Below are 21,425 nucleotides of genomic sequence, written 5' to 3'. Positions count from 1 at the left end.
AAGAACTTGTTGTGTGTTGAAATAGTCACATTTTGAAATAAATTTCCCCATATAAATTAATGGTAATTAATACAATGAATTTCCACCACCTAAACATCATAAACTTATACTCAATTTTAACCTTTCTACACAAAATTCAATCTGAAGAAAAGGAAAACACCAGAAGTTAAAAATACAATAAATATTCATTATAAAGATAATGAGATTTTGAGGGGATTTTTCACTTTTTAGATTTTTATCTTCTACATTTTCTTCCATCACATCTTTATTTGATCCTTTACACCATTCTTAACCTCAGTTTTTTTAGATAGCATTCAAATGACACTTACTTTTTGCCTACACTTATGAATTGCTTTGAAATATGCCACAACATTATCATAACACAAATTATTCTGGCAACTGACTATTTCTTTATTTGGATGATGTTTTCTAGCAAAATCCAGAAAATTCTCCCAATCCTAGAAGAACGAGCATAAATCAGCCCTTGATATCACTTTTTCTACCTCCTCTTCCTCCAACAAAGCCTCATACTTTAACTACTTCTTTTGTTCCTCTTGCAGCTCTTGGAATTCCTCTGTTGTTAGTTCATCACTGTGCTCCTTTACCAGGTGATCTATGTTGTTTGCATCAATTTCAAGGCCCAGGTCCTTGGTTTTAGAGACACTGTTTTCCATAACCTCTATTTCCTCTTTTGACTCAAATCCCTCAGAGTCACATTCAGGAATGATTTCAGGACAGAATTTCCTCCATGCAGTCCTCAGTGTTCTCTCTGAGACTTTTTGCCAAGCCTTGCCAATTAAAGTTATGCTGACAGATGTAATGTTCCTGCCAAAATTCCTGTAGATTTAAGCTGGTGTTCTTTATGTCAAAGCAATTTTTAAGGAGGGCTTTTGTAAAGTGTTTTTTTAAAGTTTGATATCACTTGTTGGTCCATAGACTGCAATAATGGTGTGGTGTTGGGAGGAAGGAGCTTTATTTCTATGAAACTAAATTCCTCACACAACTCAAGTTCAAGTTCTGGAGGATGACTGGCTACAGTGTCCATGAAAATTGCTGCACTGAGAGGCAAATCATGTTCTTGAAGGTACTTCTTGATTACTGGACAAACAACCTCATTCATCTACCCCTTAAAAATAATCCAAGTGACCCAGGCTTTGGAATTTGATTTCCGATAAACTACAAGTTTATTCTTCTACAGTTTGTATTTTTTGAATGCTCATGGATTTTCAGAATAATAAACAAGCAAAGGCTTGATTTTCAGGTTGCCACTTGCACCAACACTAACACAAAGTGTCAGAGTCTTTCATGGGCTTATAACTGGGCACTGTTCTTTCTTCAGCAATTATGTAGGTTCATTTTGGTTGCTTTGTACAAAATAAACTTGTTTCATCACAGTTGAAAACTTGTTCAAGGATCAGGCCATTTTCTTCAATGAATTCCTTGAATTTGCAAAGATATTCTACTGCTGCCACCCTATCTGAACTTGCTGCATCTCCATGTGCAACAATGCTGTGAATTCCAATCTGCCTTCTTAGCCTTAAAATTTTTCTCCACAAACATCCCTGGTTGTTTTTGCTGTATGTCATCGTACAACCACTTAGCCTTTTCACAAATTATTGCTTCATTGACCAGATCTCCAACCAACTGCTTTTTGTTTATCCAAATAAGCAGTAGCCTTTCAACTTTGTCCAATAGTTTTGGCCACAGATTTGTCAGGATGTTAATGCTCTTTGAAATATCAGCCTTCTTGAATTCTTTCTTCTTCTTAAGGATGGTTGCTATGGTGGAAGTTGTACAGCCATATTCATGAGTGAATTGAGTCACACGCACACCACACTCATACTTTTCAATGATTTCCTGCCTAGTTTTAATGGGAAACATGTCCTTCTTCCCTTCGTCCTTCTTAGGGACCATTGTGAATGATGTATAAGAGTATACACAAACATGGTAAAAACAAAAGATAAATGAACAATGCAGTGAACAACATGTAAACACAATGAACATCTTGCACTGAATGAGACCAAGTGTTGCCACCTACTCGAAACAAATGCCACTTACTAGTAGGCTCCCTCACTAGCCTCATTCACATCTTGGAACCGATGGTCGCATGTCGATACAAATTTTTGCAATTATTTTGACTTGTATCCTGGATTAGAGTTTACTCAAGGTTCCACTGTATACCTAGGTAATTTATGCTAGCCACTCACCTAGATTGTAAAACCTGCATTATAAAAAAAACATTCAATTGTCCCTCTTTCAAATACAAAAAGTTCCATCAGAATCAATGAAATGGTTATGAAGTTATATCACACAGAAGAAAACGAAAGAATTGAGATACAGTGGAACCTTGGTTACCAAATGCCTCTGTTTTTTAACTAATCAGTTTCTGAACAAAATTTTGAACTCATAATTGCTTCAGTTGTTGTACCATAATTTGGTTCTCAATTTCAGATACTCAATAACAAAGCAAAAGCTGCCATGTATTGCTAATTTAGTTTCTATAAATATTTCCTTTGCTTTTATGTATTTGGAGGAGAGAGAAACTGGGTAAGACAGTAATTGTTTCATTGAAATAAGATAAATCTGATCCTGTTGAAGAGCCTCAATGTAAACAAACAGTTTTTGGCTAGCTCAAGAGTAATCCCAAACCACCTGTGGCTCTCTTGATGATCCACAAAGCCATCACTACTGCACAAGTGCATTTTCCCAGTAGCTTTTCCCAGCAGCAGGATGTCTAAGTGTTATGATCATCTTCATTTTGGCATTAAGTGGGTTGCTCCTCTCTGTGCCACTCTATAAGGCTTCCCTCACTAAATCAATGACAGAGAATACCTACATGTTCTAAGCAGTATCTTCTGATGAGTTCCAAGTCATTATGTTCATTCAATATGTCCTTTCTGGATAGATAATTAATTTCTGAACTGGAGATGTTTTGGAGCGGCTATCTTGGCAGTGGGAGCGTCTGTCATAAGCCCCTAAGACAGGGTGGATGGGTGTTCAGGAATGGATTAATCCATTTAACATTGATTCCTATGGAAAAAATATTTTCAGTTTCTGAACATTCTGAATTTCAAATGGTATTCAGGAATTAATTAAGTTCGAGAAGTGAGGTTCCACTATATTTGCAAACAAATATCCTTTCTATTCCAATAAGTTTTTTTCTTTCCTTGTAAGCAAACATCAGTCTTGCAGTTCTGTATCATTCATGGAGTCACTGTTGAGTAATGTATGGGATTACCATGACATTTTAGAATGTAGCTGATATCTGGTTCTCTCTTTTATAAGGTATTATCCAATCAAAGGTGAGATTATCAGAAGGCACCACCTCCCTCACTGTGGCCAGGTCTACTAATATCCTCCTGGCTCATATCCTCTTTAAATCACCTCAACCGAAAATTGCAAGAAAAGGGAGATATTGCTTTATTATTTATTTACTATTAGTACTGTCATTTGAGAGAAAGTTTGCACTGTTTGCTAGAGATCTGGAGAAAAATTACTTCTTTCATTTTCCATCATTAAAGAAATAGAGAGAATGGCAAGCTGTAAGCTGGATGTTGGTAGCCTAAAAAAAAATGCTGGCTTAAAGATGGATATGTCATTTAAGGGACATTTCCAAGAACTCAGAAGGGAAAAAGCATCTTTGTCATTCATGATTAACCACTCGAGGCAGACATCTGTTCTAAATTTTGCAGCCTTTTCTAAAGTGAACCAAGCAGAACTGGAGCATAAAACAGCTGATTCGAAAGAGAAAGAGATTTGGGCTTCAAAACTTTAAGTTCTACCCTCTGACCTTCAATCATTAGAAAGAACAAGCCACACTAGTAAGTCAACATAAATGAGAACTACAAAATCTTAAAAAAAAATAAATAAAAAAATCTGATGATTTTTGAGGTATGGAGTGCATTGCCAGAAAGCTACAAAAACTCTAAGAATTATGCATTTGGGATTTTGTCCATTTTTGGATCCACTTATTTATGTGAGCAAGTTTTCTCAAGCATGAACTTTATAAAAGGCAAATTAAGAAGTTAACTAAATGAGCTGAGCTTACAGTCTTGCCTAAAACTGAAGACCTCTTCTTATTCTCCAAACATTGAGCAGCTCTCCAAGGAAACCCAGGAACAGATATCACATTAATCAATATTTATGATTTATGATATTGAATTTCCTATTTTAGTTACAGTACTGTACCAGAATAAGATGCAATGATCTTATATTACTGAAAGTAGCCTATATTTTGTTATATTTTTTCTATTGTTTTATTTAATTTTATGATATATATGTTATCATTATTATTATTTCTATGTTTTATGAGTGTTCTCATTTAATTAGAGAGCATGTTGAATAATATAATTTATTTAATTAGTTTTGGGAGTATACACAAATTGAACAACATAACTATAATTAGAGTTGTTTTAATGCAGGGTATTTTCTCAACTATAATTAGAGTTGTTTTAATATAGGGTATTTTCTCATTCTTGTATTATTGATATTGAAGTCATGTTGATTTCAGTTTATGAGACCAATTTTTTGTACTACAGCTCTGACAGCACAATTTTTCTATTAAACTTTAAGAAAATAACTCTTCTAGCTATAAGAGTTGCTGATAACTGATCTAGTACATCTTTTAGATCTCTGGGAATTAAGATTTATGTCAGCTAAGAGTCACTTGTGTGTGTGTGTGTGTGTGTGTGTGTATATACTCGTATATATATATATATATATATATATATATATATATATATATATATATATATATATATATATATATATATATATATATATATATATATATATATATATATATATATATATATATATATATATATATATATATATATATATATATATATATATATATATATATATATATATATATATATATATATATATATATATATATATATATATATATATATATATATATTTTTTTTTTTTTTTTTTTTTTTTCTGTTGTTTTATTTAATTTTATGTTATATATGTTATCATTATTATTATTTCTATGTTTTATGAGTGTTCTCGTTTAATTAGAGAGCATGTTGAATAATATAATTTATTTAATTAGTTTTGCGAGTATACACAAATTGAACAATATAACTATAATTAGAGTTGTTTTAATGCAGGGTATTTTCTCAACTATAATTAGAGTTGTTTTAATATAGGGTATTTTCTCATTCTTGTATTATTGAAGTCATGTTGATTTCAGTTTATGAGACCAATTTTTTGTACTACAGCTCTGACAGCACAATTTTTCTATTAAACTTTAAGAAAATAACTCTTCTAGCTATAAGGGTTGCTGATAACTGATCTAGTACATCTTTTAGATCTCTGGGAATTAAGATTTATGTCAGCTAAGAGTCACTTGTGTGTGTGTGTGTGTGTGTGTGTGTGTGTGTGTGTGTGTGTGTGTGTGTGTGTATATATATATATATATATATATATATATATATATATATATATATATATATATATATATATATATATATATATATATATATATACAGACGTACCTCGGTACTCGACCATAATCCGTTCTGAGGTGGTGGTCGAGCACCGATTTGTTCGAACACCGAAACCAATTTTCCCATAAGAAATAATGGAAAGTATTTTAATCCGTTTTTACCATTAAGAAAAATACCTAAAATATTATAAGAACGTGTATCTAAACAACAATAAAACGTAAATGTGCACAAGCAGTACATGATAAAGATAAATAAAGCATTATAAACCATTTTGTACACCACTTTCATTCATGTACACCACTCGTACACCATTTTCATATTTTGCTATAATTTCCTTCTTCAATTCAATAGTGGTCCTCACTGTTTTCCTCTTTGCCTTCCCCTTATCACTGTCTTTCTTTGGACCCATTATTAAGGGCTAGAGCAACACGAAAAAGTTTAAATCTGGGAAGAAATACTCAAACAAACTGCGTACGTCTTACTCCGCTGGCGGTCTGAGTCGAACTGACACTTACCCGCTGGCCGAGAAGGGCCGAGAAGGGCCGAGGAGCGCGTTCGGGTCGACTCGGCTAGTCGAGTACCGAAAATCTGTTCGAGGTCCGATGCATTTTCTACTCTAATTTTTTGGTCGAGCACCGATTTGGTCGAGTATAGAGGCGGTCGAGTACCGAGGTACGACTGTGTATATATATATATATATATATATATATATATATATATATATATATATATATATATATATATATATATATATATATATATATATATATATATATATACTATTGTTAGAAGAAACAATAAACCAATTTAAAACACCAATATGTATTGCACTACAACCCAGATTCAACCATATTAATCACCATAACAATACACTTACTTATCAGCTATAGGTAAGACTGCCCTATTATTTAACACATATTTACCTTGAACTCTGCATTACTATAAACTTCTTGCTGCAGAGGACTGTCTTTCCTGGTAATTGATTTATCTCCTCCAGTTGGTTCCCTGGATTGTATCGGGTCTTCAGGAAAGCAATGGACCTTTACAACCAAAGTCACCAACAGCAAGGTTATAATGGTGCATCTCACCCCCATACTGCCTGGAAAAAAAAAATTACTTTTTATCTATTTACTTATTTATGATTTTTGTTCCTAATAACCCTAGAAGGAATTTGGACCTCCAACGAATCTTGTTCACATTTCCAAATGTTTGTATGTAGGGAAGCATTTTTTTTTTTTAATTAGTTATGTTTCCCTTGGCAAAAAAAAAAAAAGTTGAGACAGCACCCTATTTGAAGAAACAGCCTTTTTTTTTTTTAGCTAAAGTGACATGTCAACTTATGGGATTTTAGTAGGTAAATATCACTGGTTAGAAGCCATGAGATGCAAGTTAAGCCAAATCCCCTTTCTCAACCCCACTTCATATTTGCCTCCTAATCCCTTTCTCTCCTTTTTTTCTACATTTCTCATATCACCCTCCCCATCTCCTTCATCTAAGATCCCTTTATCTCTCTCTCTCTCTCTCTCTCTCTCTCTCTCTCTCTCTCTCTCTCTCTCTCTGGTAATTGAGATGATTTAATTAAAATAAAAAGACTAAAATCCTGGTAACTATGACTACTTTGTTAAAACTCTCTCTTACCCATTCAGCTGCCATGAAAAAAAGCTAACAGATTTTGCTTTTGTTAGAAATATAGATAGGAAATCTGCTTCAAGTAGGGAGCAGTCTGTACATTCTATTATTTATTTGATACAATAAATTATGTCTTGATTGTTGGTATACACTTCATCCTCACTATGTGATGGCGTTATACAATATCTTGCTCATATGATTGCCTTTCCTTAGTGCTCCTTGACTTGCTATGTGATGCTTCATGCTCAATGTTATGATTCTTGATTGCACCACTGCCAACCACAGAGAGACAACAAACATGCAAGACATAGCACTACCATCTCAGTTCTTGCAGTGCTTTTACATCATTCATCATCAAACCTTGTGTACGATCGAGTTACTGTGCATTATCTCCCATTATTTATTTTACCAACCTCATTTAAGTATGCTATCACAGCTAGTAAACATCTACATCATCTTATGCTAGTGGAAATGCCCAAAAAAGGTTCCTAAAGAGCCAAAACCTCAAAGCTGAAGATCAACTGTAGTGAAGGAGCGAATTCCATTGCCCATTATGTTTTTATATGTTTAAATGCTTCATTTATTTCTAAAATATGATTTGCATAGCTTATTCTAATAGGATATGTACAAATATATATATAATAAATGTATTAAAACAAGCAAGAATTAATTAGAGAGCAAAAGTAATGCATCCCTTTTTCCCATTCAACCATAACCTCACTGTAGGATGGATCTGATTAGATCACTATATGATTAGGTATTCAGGAAAATAACCCAATCATAAAGTGGGGGCTGAGGTACATATACTAAATATAATTGTACTCTAAACTGCTCGACAATATGTACACAAAACAAAAAATAATAATATGATTACAATGTTGGCAACACTACCCCCTACATACTAGTACCTGTCTTATTCTTGTGGTGCCTTTATTGTGCTGGTGACATTGACTTTCTTCTGTACCCTCACCTGTGCAACTATATTTACCAAATTTTGCTAACATTATGTTTTTTGTGGGTAGTGGGGGAGCCTGTGATGATGGTGATAATAACAGAGGGCTGCCTGAGAAAGCTTGATATTCAAAAAGTGTTAATTAAGTTGGTCATTATTTTGAGGATACAGATGATTTTGTGGGGATCTCAGGCTTGAGAAATCTTGTAGCTCAAGGTGGTATTGTAAAGGAGGAGGAGGATGGTTGTGACACAAGCAACTATACTGAATCCAGCCTTATTTGGTACTTTGGTCATTGGCTGTACTTGTCCTGTATTAATGCCATGTTGACAGTCAACAAGTATATGTAGAACTCTTTCTGTCACTCATACTGTAATCCTTTACCTTAATTATTCCAAAGTTAAAACTTGTTTTATATGACTGCAAGATTTTATGAATGGCCCTTGAATTGAAGATGGAACAATGATGCTGTATATCTTCTAGTAAACTTGGCAACACATATAGAATGTGCAATGTTGCTGCCTCAGTGTCCTTGACACGTGAATCTCCCAGGCCATGCCCAGCTGGATAGGTCTGATAACTGAAGCATTTGCAATGATCTGTAAAAACTGCCAGATTCACCAGCTGACTTAATTTTACACACACACACACACACACACACACACACACACACACACACACGTCTTGCAAAGAACAGGAAGACTGGCAAAAGCAGAAGGAATGAAGAAAATATGGATAAAAAGAGACATGAACAATGAAGCAGGAAGTAAATTGAAAGAATTGAGAGTAGAGGCCCAGTCAAAAACTGGGGAGAGAACACAAGAACAAGCAAAAAGATTCACTTGGAAAGTTGTGGACATGAGAGTGAGGAAATGGTGGCACAAAGATATCACGCAAGATCACCAAGCATAAGTTTAAAGATTATGTATACTAACATAGATGGCTTGGTGTCGAGCCTATTGGAACTTAAAGACTACATAAAGAACAATAAACCAGATGTGGTATGTTTAACAGAAACCAAAACTAAAAGAGGAAATAAAGTTGGGATTTGCAAAGGAAGGATATAGCACATGGAGAAGAGACAGAAAAGGAAAGGGAGGAGGAGGAGTGATGATTCTGATAAAAGAAGATATTGTTGTTGAGGAAGTGGAATATGGTGATGGAATGGCAGAAGCATTGAGTGTTGTGATTAAGATCAAATGAAGTGAAAAAAGAAAATCACTGTGACATACATACCACCAAAAACTAACGTATAGGAGGCCAATAAATTTAAAAGTATGCAACTAGAAACAAGAAATGGTACAGAGGAAATAATAAGGTAAAATAACAAAGTGCTCTTAGTAGGTGACTTCAACACTAAGGAAATTAACTGGAAGGAGATGGAAGTGAAAGAAAATGTCACATCATAGAGGAAAGAACTTATGCAAACCACAATGGTGAATACAATGAGACAAAGGATGAATGAGCCTATGAGGTGCAGAGAAGAAGAACCATCACAATTGGACTTAGCATTTACAAAAACCCAAGAAAGTAGACCAAGTATACATTGTCTGAGTCCACTCGGAAGAAATTATCATGTGACAATAGAAATAATACCACAGGAGGAAAAAGTGTTACACAGGAAAGAACAATACAGAAATGGGAGATAGAATTATGCTAAAGCAAATCTGCAGAACTAAATAAATTTTATGGAAAAATTAACTGGAAAGAGTTATTTGAAGGTAAAGTAGTGCAAGAAAAATATGAGATATTTTTGAGCAAGTACAGAGAATGAGTGCAACAGTTTGTACCAAGTTATAAAGTGAAAATTGGGAAGCATGAATGGTATAATGCCAGGTGTAGAAGCAAAAAAGAAAAGGACAGGGCATGGAAGAAAATTATGAGACAACTGAACAGAAATGCTAGAGAAGAATACAGAAAGGCAAGGAATGAATACAGTAAAATAAGAAAAGAGGAAAGAAACATTGAAAGTGACATAGCAAGTAAATGCAAGGAAGAACCCAAACTCTTCTACAGATACATAAATGGGAAAATGAAACATAAGGATGGCATAAATAAATTAAAAAGGGAAAGAATTTATGAAACTACTGAGATGAGTGAACTAATGAATGAGAGTTTTCAATGTTTACAAAGGAAACCGAATTTGTGGCACCAAAAATGGTATCACAGAATGAGGGAATACAAGACATACAAGTATAGAGACAAGAAATCAAGAAACTGCTGGAAGAGCTGAATGTTAGAAAAGCTATGGGACCAGATCTAGTAAATGAATGGATATTAAAAGAATGCAGAGAACAAATGGAAGAACCAATATAGGATATACAGTAAAATCCCTCTTATCCAGCATTCAAGTATCCAGCAGCTTCAAGTATCCGCCACATTTTTCCCCGAGCCTTAAAATCAATAAAAAATCAATGTGTACTCATAAAATCGACTAAAATTCTCGCGCAAGGCATACTTTGTCCCTTCGCCACCAGAGCGTACTGCTTTGCGCCATCCACAGCCCACTGCACTGTGTTTACTCAGTGACTCAGTCCCGCGTGTGCACTGTTTATCGCCTGACACCTTCATCATGCCTAAAGTTGTAGAAAAGAGGAAGCGTGTTGTGCTTACACAACAGCTGATCAGATCAGCTGCTGATTAAGATCAGCTGATCTTTGTTATGGTAAGATGCATGAGTGTAGGGTGGTGATTGTGAACATAATTTCACTTCTATTCAAGTATCCGGCAATATTCAAGTATCCGGCATGTCGGCGGTCCCGTTGATGCCGGATAAGAGGGATTTTACTGTAATCAACAGCTTGTTGGGAGAAGGAAAAGTACCAAGGAAATGGAAAAGAGCTAACATAGTGCCAATATACAAAGGGGGAAATAAAATGGAATCATTAAATTATAGATCAGTGTCACTAACAAGTATTGTAAACAAGCTTTGTGAAATAGTAATTAATGACAGATGGGTGGAGTATCTAGAGGATGAAAAGATAATTACAGAAAAGCAATTTTGATTCAGGAAAGGGAGATCCTGAGTTTCTATACAAGAGTAATAGATGGAGCGTAAGAGAGGGACAGATGGGTTGATGTGGTATACCTGGATCTCAAAAGAGCATTTGATAAAGTTCCCGACAGAAGCTTCATGCAGAAGCTAGAGAATGGAGGACTAAAGGGAGCAACACTGAGATGGAAGGAGGATTATTTACAAAGGAGGGAAATGAAACCAGTAATCAGAGACAGTAAATCAAGTTAGCATAGAGTGACAAGGATCTGTGTTGGCACCTATTATGTTTCAAATATATGTAAATGATATGACAGAAGATCTAAATAGTTATATAAACCCTTTCACTGATGATGCAAAAAATAATGAAAATATTAAAGAAAGAAAATGACTGCAAGGAGTCACAAAAGGATACTGACAAGATACATGCATGGAACCAAAGATGAAAACTTGAATTTAACAACAGAAAATGACACGTGTTGGAAATAGGAAAAGTAAAAAGAGAGCTTCGTGGAAGTACAAAATGAGAGGAGAAATAATAACGAAAAGTAATGAAGAAAAAGATTTGGGAATAATGATCCAGGTCACACTATCACCTGAAGGGATATTCAACTCTACAAACAACTTGTTAACAAATATTATGGTAGTATTTAACTATTTAGATAAGGAAATAATGGAGAAAATTACAACGAGCACGATACAACCTAAATTGGAATATGCAGCAGTAGTTTGGATTCCACATAGAAAAAAATATGTGGAAATTGGAAAGAATATAGAGGATAGTGATGAAGATGGTACCAGAACTGAAAGACTTAAGCTATGAAGAAAGACTTGAAAAGATGGGTTTACCAACACTATGAGAGAGAAGAGAAAGAGGAGACTTGATAACAATGTACAATTTAATAAACAATATAGAAAGAATAGACATAAATGATTTGGTACCACAGATGGAGCAGGGAAAGAGAAAAATGAGGGGGCATGGAAAGAAAATAAAGAAGAGTGGATGTTCCAGCAACATCAAGAAATACAGCTTCCCGTATAGTTCTATTGAAATCTGGAACGGTTTGAAGGAAGAGGTGGTTGTGGCAAACAGTGTACGCATGTTTAAAGAGAAACTGGATAAATATGGTTATGGAGACTGGGCAAAATGAGCTTTGGCTCATGCCCTGTACAATACAGCTAGGAAAATACACACACACACACACACACACACACACACACACACACACACACACACACACACACACAGACAGCTCCCTAATTGAAAGCAGAGTCCCAACTGAATGGAAGAGAGCCGACATAGTGCCAGTATACAAAGGTGGTAGTAAAGAGGAGCCCTTAAACTACAGACCTGTGTCTCTAACAAGTGTAGTGTGCAAAATGTGTGAAAGATTGGTGAAGGATAAATGGATGCAGTACTTAGAAGGAAATGAAGTGATTATAAAGCAACAATTTGGATTTAGGAGAGGGAGATAGTAAGTAAGTCAGTAAGTTACAAACTTAATGAGTTTTTATTCTAGAGTGGTGGATATAATGCAAGAAAGAGATGGATGGGCTGATTGTGTTTATTTAGACCTGAAGAAGGCCTTTGATAAAGTGCCACACAGGAAATTGTTGTGGAAGTTGAAGCATAATGGTGGGCTAATGGGGGCCTGCTGAGATGGATGGAAAATTTCTTTACAAACAGAGAAATGAGAACAGTGGTAAAAGATAAAAAAAAAACATCATGGAGGGAAGTCATAAGTGGAGTACCCCAAGGCTCAGTACTTGCACCAATCATGTTTGCAGTCTATATAAATGATATGACGGAGAGTGTGAACAGCTACATGAGCCTTTTTGCGGGTAATGCAAAGTTGCTGAAGAAAGTTGAGAGTGCAGAGGACTGTGGAACGTTACTAGAAGACCTGAACAAGATATCGAAGTGGAGTTACAGATGGAAAATGGAAGAAGAGTAAAAGGAAATTATGTGTTGAATGGTGTAAGGTTGAGTGGAGCAGAAGAGGAAAAGGATCTTTTTGTTACAGTGACTGGGAACCTGACCCCGGAGAGACACATTAACAAAATTACAAGAGAAACCTATAACTTGTTGAGAAGAATAAGGCAGGCCTTTGCATATATGGATGAAGAGATGGTTAGGAAGATGATCATGTCGTTGATAAGACCTAGACTAGAATATGCAGCAGCAGTGTGGTTGCTATACAAGAAAAAGGATATAAGGAAGTTGGAGAGAGTTCAGAGAGCAGCTACGAAGATGGTACCAAGTATCAGGGACTTGTCATATGAAGAGAGACTGGAAAGGTTACATCTACCAACATTGAAAAAGAGGAGAGAAAGGGGAGACTTGATTGCGATATATAAAGCATATGAGGGAGTAGAGGAGGTGGACCAGAGCGACTTAATGGTCTGGGATACACAGGACACTAGAGGACATGGGAAGAGGCTGAAGAGGAGTGCTTGTAGAAGAGATGTCAAAAAGTATAGTTTCCCATATAGAAGTATTGATGTATGGAACAGTCTGGATGAGGAGATAGTAAATGCAGAAAGTATACATGGATTCAAGGCTAAGTTGGATATTAAAAGAAATGGAGATGGGACAGCACAAGCATAGCTCTTTTCCCATAAAGCACAACACAACTAGGTAAATACACACACACACACACACACACACACACACACACACACACACACACACACACACACACACACACACACACACACACACACACACACACACAAAAAAAAAAAAAAAAAAAAAAAAACTTGGTAACCATGAAAAAAAAAAATCTCATTTAATTTGTGTGCTATAAAACCAACTAATAAAACATCAGTAACATTTTTAGCCATCAGAGAGCAAGAAATATGGCAAAATGAGCTACATACTATACACATTATGTTGGGTAATGGATATATCATCACTTTGGTACAAATGCTACTTTTTCTCTATAAGTTTAGTTTATCCATTTAAGTTATATAATTAACATAAAACTTATAAATCTTGGCACATATGAAAGAAACAATTATATTCACATGCCAAATCTAGCAGTTACCAGTAAAGATTGTCTTTTGACGTCATGTCTCCCGACATTTTCAAGTTGCCATTTGTCTGTTTACATTGTATTTCCCAACATCACATTTCACCTCATGTCTCAGCTTTTGGATGTCCAAGAAAGACCACACCTGGTACGGATAAGTTCGTAAGATGTGAGGCTGTCAAGAATCCCTGGATCACAGACATTGGACTTAAACAAGGAATACGAGATGGAATTTGGAAAGCACCTGCTGTTATGAGTAGCACAAAAATCCGTGCTTTACACAGATTCATATGCTCCAATATTTCCTTCCAGCCACATGCTTGATGTAAGGCAAGATTTCATGTCTTTTCCTTTCAAATCATAGCTTAGTCCCATGCATGAAATGTGCCCACAGTACAAAAGGATAACACAAACATATACCTATGGATGCTGCAGCCATCCTGACTATGCATGCACATCCTAATGCTTGTAATGTGCCAATTCCCTGGTAACTTATGTAACTTTACTTATAATCTGCACCGGAAAATTCACATCTCATCTCTAGCTAAAACAGCTTCTATGAAGTTAGGCATTCTGACTCATCTCTGTCACCTGCTAACTCTGTATAGGGGCCTTATCTGCCCATGTATGGAGTATGCTTCACATGTATGGCAGGGTTCCACTCATACCGCTATTTTGGACAGGGTGGAATCAAAAGCTTTTCATCTTATCAACTCCTCTCCACTAACTGACTGTCTTTAGCTTCTTTCACATCACCACAAAGTTGCATCTCTTGCTATCTTCTACTGCTATTTCCATGCTAACTGCTCTTTTGATCTGTTAACTGCATACCTCCCCTCCTCCTATGGCCTCGTTGCACAAGACTTTCTTCTTTCTCTCACCCCTATTCTTTCCACCCCTGTAATGCAAGAGTCTTGGCCATCGCCAAAAGCTTTTCATCTTGTCAATTCCTCTCCACTAACTGACTGTCTTCAGCCTCTTTTACATCACCACAAAGTTGCATCTCTTGCTATCTTCTACCGTTATTTTCATGCTAACTGCTCTTCCAATCTTGTTAACTGCATACCTCCCCTCCTCCTATGGCCTTGCTGCACAAGACTTTCTTCTTTCTCTCACCCCTATTCTGTCCACCTCTCTAATGCAAGAGTTAACCAGTATTCCTAACCCTTTCTCTGGTAAACTCTGGAACAGTTGGAGGGGGTCTCTTTTAACTGCTGTATCTCAAAAACTATTCATCACAACTAAAATATTAAAATACCATTGGAAAGAGGAGATGCAGATCTATAAGATTTATTTATGTATGCTGTTATGTTATTTCATATGTGCTGCATAGAGTTGATGAAAATTTTTGTACTATTGAGCTTTTTTCTGCAATCAGATCTCAAAAAGTATATTTTGTGATAGGAAGCAATGCACAGCAATGTAAAGATAAAAAATAAATAAATAAATAAAACTGCATACTTTTACAATGAATTACACATGAAAATTATGCAGTCCCGAATTACAGTGGTGACATTGTACCCAAGGTCACCCATACGACTTGACCACTGCTTACATAATAGATATTTAAAACTATACATCACAACTAATGTTCCAAACAGGCAAGCAATGTCTTTTCTATGAACATGCAGGCACAGTCAGAGATGTCTGTGAACACTTCATCTGTGCACACAGGTGAGGAAATTGAGTAGGTATGATGTTTGAAGGGGTGTTGGCAGGGTAGTATTGCCAACTGCAAAATTTACATCCATTTAGCAGAAAAATAAGTCAGGTGATAGGTAAGCTATGCAAAAATGCCACTACTGTATTTGATGGCTTATAAGATGCATTCCTCAGTTTGGGCAGGCATTGGAGAGAGAGAGAGAGAGAGAGAGAGAGAGAGAGAGAGAGAGAGAGAGAGAGAGAGAGAGAGAGAGAGAGAGAGAGAGAGAGAGAGAGAGAGAGAGAGAGAGAGAGAGAGAGAGAGAGAGAGAGAGAGAGAGAGAGAGAGAGAGAGAGAGAGAGAGAGAGAGAGAGAGAGAGAGGAAAAAAAAGATAAATAAACAGGTTTAAGCTCTGAATATGAAGTGAAGGGTTTCACCTGACATTTGAAGCCCTCTCATGTGTATTCAGATCTTTATTAGATCGTAATATTTTATATTTAAAAACTTTATTTGTTAGGATCTACCAACATTTGTCCTTAGACCAATCCTGCTGTGAGATGTAAACAAATATGGCATAAGCAATGACATTGTCAGAGCCCAGAGGGGTAGTAAAGTTTGTGCATCATATTTTTTTTATCATTCTACACATAATTCTAGTTGTAATATTTTAGTATATTTTCAATGCATAAAGGTGTGAAAATATTTACCTTATTCTCTAGAACATATTTTCATTTTAAATATTCAATACATTTCTAAAACAAAAGGTGTGAAAATAAATTTGTTGTATTCATCATGAAATTTAGTACAACAGTAGTTTTTTATTCAAATTCAAATCCAAGAAAATAAATTTGTTCTATTCATATCATACCTAAAGGAATAATGGCATCATACTAAGGAACACACTTAATCTTTTGTCACTGATGGTATCTCCTCCACTCAACCGGGTGTTACATAGAGCAATCTGCTAGCAATAATAAGAATAAAGAGAAAGAATGAAGAAGAATAGAAAGAGACAAGGGAGCAGGAGGTAGATAAGATGTGGTGATTTGTATAGTCAATTTTACTGAAAAGCCCCTTTAATAAAAATTAACAAACATTAAAATATAAGTGAGTGTGTGTGATACATGAGTCATGCCATCTGGCTCCTTGTTCCTCCCCTTTCCCTCCCCTCCCCTGTCATGTAATCAAGCCCAACCAGCATCTCCTTGGCTGGCCAGCGTGGCTTCCTTCGTTCAGTAGCAGTCTGATGTCAGAAATGAAATGTACAAAAAGAGCCTGTTGTGTGGGAGAGTATCTTTGGGGCATAAAGTGACTACAGTCCATTCACTTAACCTAGAATCCTGGCACCTAGGGGTATTTGTAAGCTCGCAGCTGATTGGATGCACCACTGTCTCACTAGCACTCATGTCAAGCCACATTTTGCATGCTTGAGTGAGAAATATTTCTATATTATATGCCAAAACTCACTTCATATATGGGATAGCCAGTTTTGGTTGACACCAGCAGTGACTGTAGGTAGAATCAAGATGTATTGTAAAAACTTGACAAAACAAAAAGGAAAACAGTACAATAAAATCCCTCTTATCTGGCATCAACGGGACCGCCGACATGCCGGATACTTGAATATTGCCGGATACTTGAATAGAAGTGAAATTATGTCCACAATCACCACCCTACACTCACACATCTTACCATGACAAAGATCAGTTGATCTTAATCAGCAGCTGATCTGATCAGCTGCTTAAGTGTAAGCACAACACGCTTCCTCTTTTCTACAACTTTAGGCATGATGTCAGGCGATAAACAGTGCACACGCGGGACTGAGTCACTGAGTAAACACAGTGCAGTGGGCCGCGGGTGGCGTGAAGCAGTGCGCTCTGGTGGCGAGGGGACAAAATATGCCTCGCGCGGGAATTTTAATCGATTTTATGAGTACACATTGATTTTTTATTGATTTTAAGGCTCGCGAAAAAATGTGCCGCATACTTGAAGCTGCCGGATACTCGAATGCCGGATGAGAGGGATTTTACTGTATTACGATAAGTTGAACTGTGAAGATGTTAAAAAAAATGTTATAACATGTTTTACTTATGCTCGGTGTTTTCAACAGTTAATCGTTGTATGTGGAGATATATTATTACAATACATAGGAAAAACTTTCATGAACATGATAGTCTGATCAGAATGCAGACAAAGCTCCACATATTGAAAACACACATTTATACCAACATGTCACTCGCTGCAACCATCACAGCAGCATGACACTTGGCGCGATGGTTGGTGGTAGGGGAAGGTCCTGGGCAGGGAGAGACAGGGCAGCAGTGACACTGTGAGAACCTTCCAAAATTGTATAAGTATATAAATAAATAAATAAATAAATATGTATAAATAAATATATATATATATATATATATATATATATATATATATATATATATATATATATATATATATATATATATATATATATATATATATATATATATATATATATATATATATATATATATATATATATATATTAAACAGATAGATAGATAGATAGATATGCATTTATAGGTAGGCCAGGATTGAAAGATTGTTAGGCAAAATTTATCTCACAACACCTTGCCTTTCATGAATAAATTCAATTCAAACTTGTAATAAAAGTTTGTAAAAGAGAAATGTATTAAAACAGCCTCCATTGCATGAAACACCTTTACTTTTATAAAGAAAAGTTACATATCTTCATTGTACAATTCTTTTGGTAGGCTTTTATTTGTTTTTTTTATTCTTTTTTATTTATCAACATAATCCAACGTTCCTAACCAAAATAGGCTTTAAAGAGGACTAAGGCAATCCTTCGTTGTAACATAACCCAGCCTCCCTAATGAAATTAGGCTTTAAAGAGGACTAAGGTAATCCTTTCCTGTAACATTAAAATACTGTAGAAGAATAAGTAGAAAAAAAAAGAGGACTATTCTTCACATTTAATATTATGCTGATCATTAATCAATCAACAATTTTCAATAAGTTTATTTTTACCCATAGCAGACATAATGCTGCTTAACTTCAGTAATTTTTGGAGCATGATGTCTTAATCTAAAAGAGATAGTGTAATTATTATAGAACTGCCACCAAAAATTTTCCAAGTATATTATGTTTTCACCTTTCTAAGCCCTTTTTTTATCATTGAAGAAGTATTTTACATGCAGGTTTCAGTTAGCCATAAATAAGTCACTCACAACTATGAAAGATATGAAAACCCATAGTCCTTGTGAAAGAAAATTATGAATTTTTCATAACCATGAGTACAATAATTCTGGGTACTATTTTAAGGCTTTTTATAAGCACTGTCCCAGTTGTTTGGTGTCTAACTCTGTTTCCACACGCCACAACAAGTGTCACACTGCCGTGATGATTGCAGCAAGTGACACATTGCTATAAATGACTCTGTGTTTTCAATATGTGTTTTCAATATCTGCACACTGATCACACTATCATGTTCATGAGAGTTTTTCCTACATAATTTAACAACATATTTCGGCATTCAATGATTAATTGTTGAAAATAGCAAGCATAAATAAAACATGTTATAACAATTTTTTTTAACATCCTTACAGTTCAACTCACCATAATACCATTTTCCTTTTTGTTTTGTCAAGTTTTTACAATACATCTTGATTCTACAGTCGTTGTTGAGTCTGATGGTGTCAACCAAAACTGGCTATCCCATATATTAAATGAGTTATGGCATATAATATAGAAACATTTTTCACTCGAGCATGCAAAATGTGGCTTGACGCGAGTGCTACCGAGAGAGCATTGCAGCCAATCAGCTGCAAGCTTACAAACCCACCTAGGCGCCAGAAATCTAGATTAAGTGAACAGACTATATTACTTTGGAATTATTAGTCGTCCACCTCCCAGTGTACACAAATGTGGAAGCCCATACATGTGGCTAGTCTGAGGCTGCTCTGGCATCTCCCTTTGTCTTGGTTGTCTAAATGTGACTGGCCTTGAGTGTGTTACTGTTTGTTGTCCTGGCCAGAGAATATATTTTTGTATATGTGCTTTGCAGTTAACTTTCTTGTATTTCTCTCATCTTCTGAGAAATTGAAGATTATTTAACCCGAAGCCATGTGTCCAAATATTTTATTGAACTGTGGGAGGACGCTATTGTGGATGGTATGCTCATAAGATATTTTGGTCTAATTGTATTGTACTTGTATCTGTCTTTCCTGTGACGTGTTCTTGCAAGTCCTTTCTCAGCAAATGGAAGAAATTTGCATTGTATTTTCCCTGTGGATTGAGACAGGGTGACAACCTTTGAAGCTATAGCTGGGTATGACCAGTGAATTGACCTGGTTTCATGTAGTAATTTTTCCCATACTGGGATGTAAGGGTGGTAGCCTAGTGAGAGCAGACTCACGTCAAGGGCAGCTGTGATCTGGTTGTAACACTGGTAATTCACAATAGTGGAAGATCGCTTAGACTGGGCCAGGTACTGTGAAGCTCCCTTAGAGAAACCCTTGCGGTGAAGGAGTTGCTGGACAGTTACCATATGACTAGAGAAACCCCATGGAAATTTTGGTAGAACCATCGCACACATGGCTGGCATAGTAAGTTGGGACAGGGAGGTAGATGCCTTGGCATCCACTTTATCCAAATTTATCATTGTATTTTTCGTCTATCCATTGCCTACCATGACTGGAGATAAACAACCATCAAGTAAGGATGCTGGTGCCCCATGGAAATGCCAACCCATCTCATTTGAAATGGTGATAATCAAGAAACTCAATAATGGTGAGAAGACGGTGAATGTTGCACATGCTTATGGAATGAATAGCTTCACAGTGCAACCTACAAGATGAAAGAAAGTATCATGGAGTATATCAAGGGAGCCATACAAATGAAATCTACAATTATAAGCAAGAACCGGACCAAGGTTCAAAGGGATGGAGAAACTTCTTGTGTTATGGCTTGAATATCAATGGTGGAAGAAGGTTAAGCCTGCAGCTTATTCAAGTAAATGCTGAACCTCTGTTAAATTATCTGAAGGCAAAGGCATGGGAAAGTGTGAAAGAGGAGACATTCACTGCAGGCTATGGCTGGTTCAACAGGTTCAAGAAATGGACAAACTTATATCATGTGTCAGTTACTGGAGAAGCAGTAAGTGCCAACAAGAAAGCTGCCCACAAATTTCCACCAATCCTGAGGTAAATCTTTCAGTCTGAAGATTACACACCAGAACAAATTTTCAACACTGATGAGACTGGGATGTTTTGGAAGAAAATGTCAAAGACCTAGATCAGCCATGAGGAGAAAACGATACCAGGATTTAAGGCAGCTTAGGACAGACTTACCTTGATGCTAAGCATGGGTGACCTTAAGCAGGTGACCTTAAGGACCTAGCAGGTGACCTTAAGCTGAAACTGCTGCTTGTTTACTGGGTAGAGACACCTTGGCTGCTGAAAAATTTCAGAGCTACTTGCCCTTACTTGGAAGTGGAAACAAGAAAGCCTGGGTGACCCAAGAAACCTTTGAAGATTGGTTCCTTAATAACTTCATCCCAGGCTGTATTGCAAGGAGAAGGGGCTGCCTTTCAAGATTTTGCTTATTCTTGATAATGCCCCTGGCCACCTACCCCACCTGGATGATTTTCACCTGGATGTTAAAGTTGTGTTTCTGCCATCTAACACCACTTCACTACTTCAGCTCATGGATTAAGATGTAATA

At 36.1% G+C, this 21,425-nt stretch overlaps 1 protein-coding gene across 5 annotated transcripts in view; it reads right to left on the bottom strand.

Moving 5' to 3' along the window:
• Nucleotides 1-21,425, bottom strand: part of LOC135102740 (uncharacterized) — an 86,088-nt gene that overhangs the window by 47,874 nt on the left and 16,789 nt on the right. For 3 of the 5 annotated variants that reach the window (XM_064008254.1, XM_064008257.1, XM_064008252.1), the window contains exon 2: nt 6,383-6,558. In XM_064008254.1, coding sequence (XP_063864324.1) covers nt 6,383-6,553 — 171 coding nt within the window. In that variant the 5' untranslated portion in view covers nt 6,554-6,558. The remainder of the gene's footprint in view (nt 1-6,382; nt 6,559-21,425) is intronic. The other 2 variants (XM_064008253.1, XM_064008256.1) reach the window with 1 other exon arrangement.

This window comes from Scylla paramamosain, chromosome 8 (genome assembly GCF_035594125.1).
Source record: "Scylla paramamosain isolate STU-SP2022 chromosome 8, ASM3559412v1, whole genome shotgun sequence".
In the NCBI taxonomy this organism is placed as follows: Eukaryota; Metazoa; Arthropoda; class Malacostraca; order Decapoda; family Portunidae; genus Scylla; species Scylla paramamosain.
The sequence above is the reverse complement of the archived record's forward strand: the minus strand, read 5'-3'. Positions and strand labels throughout refer to the sequence as shown.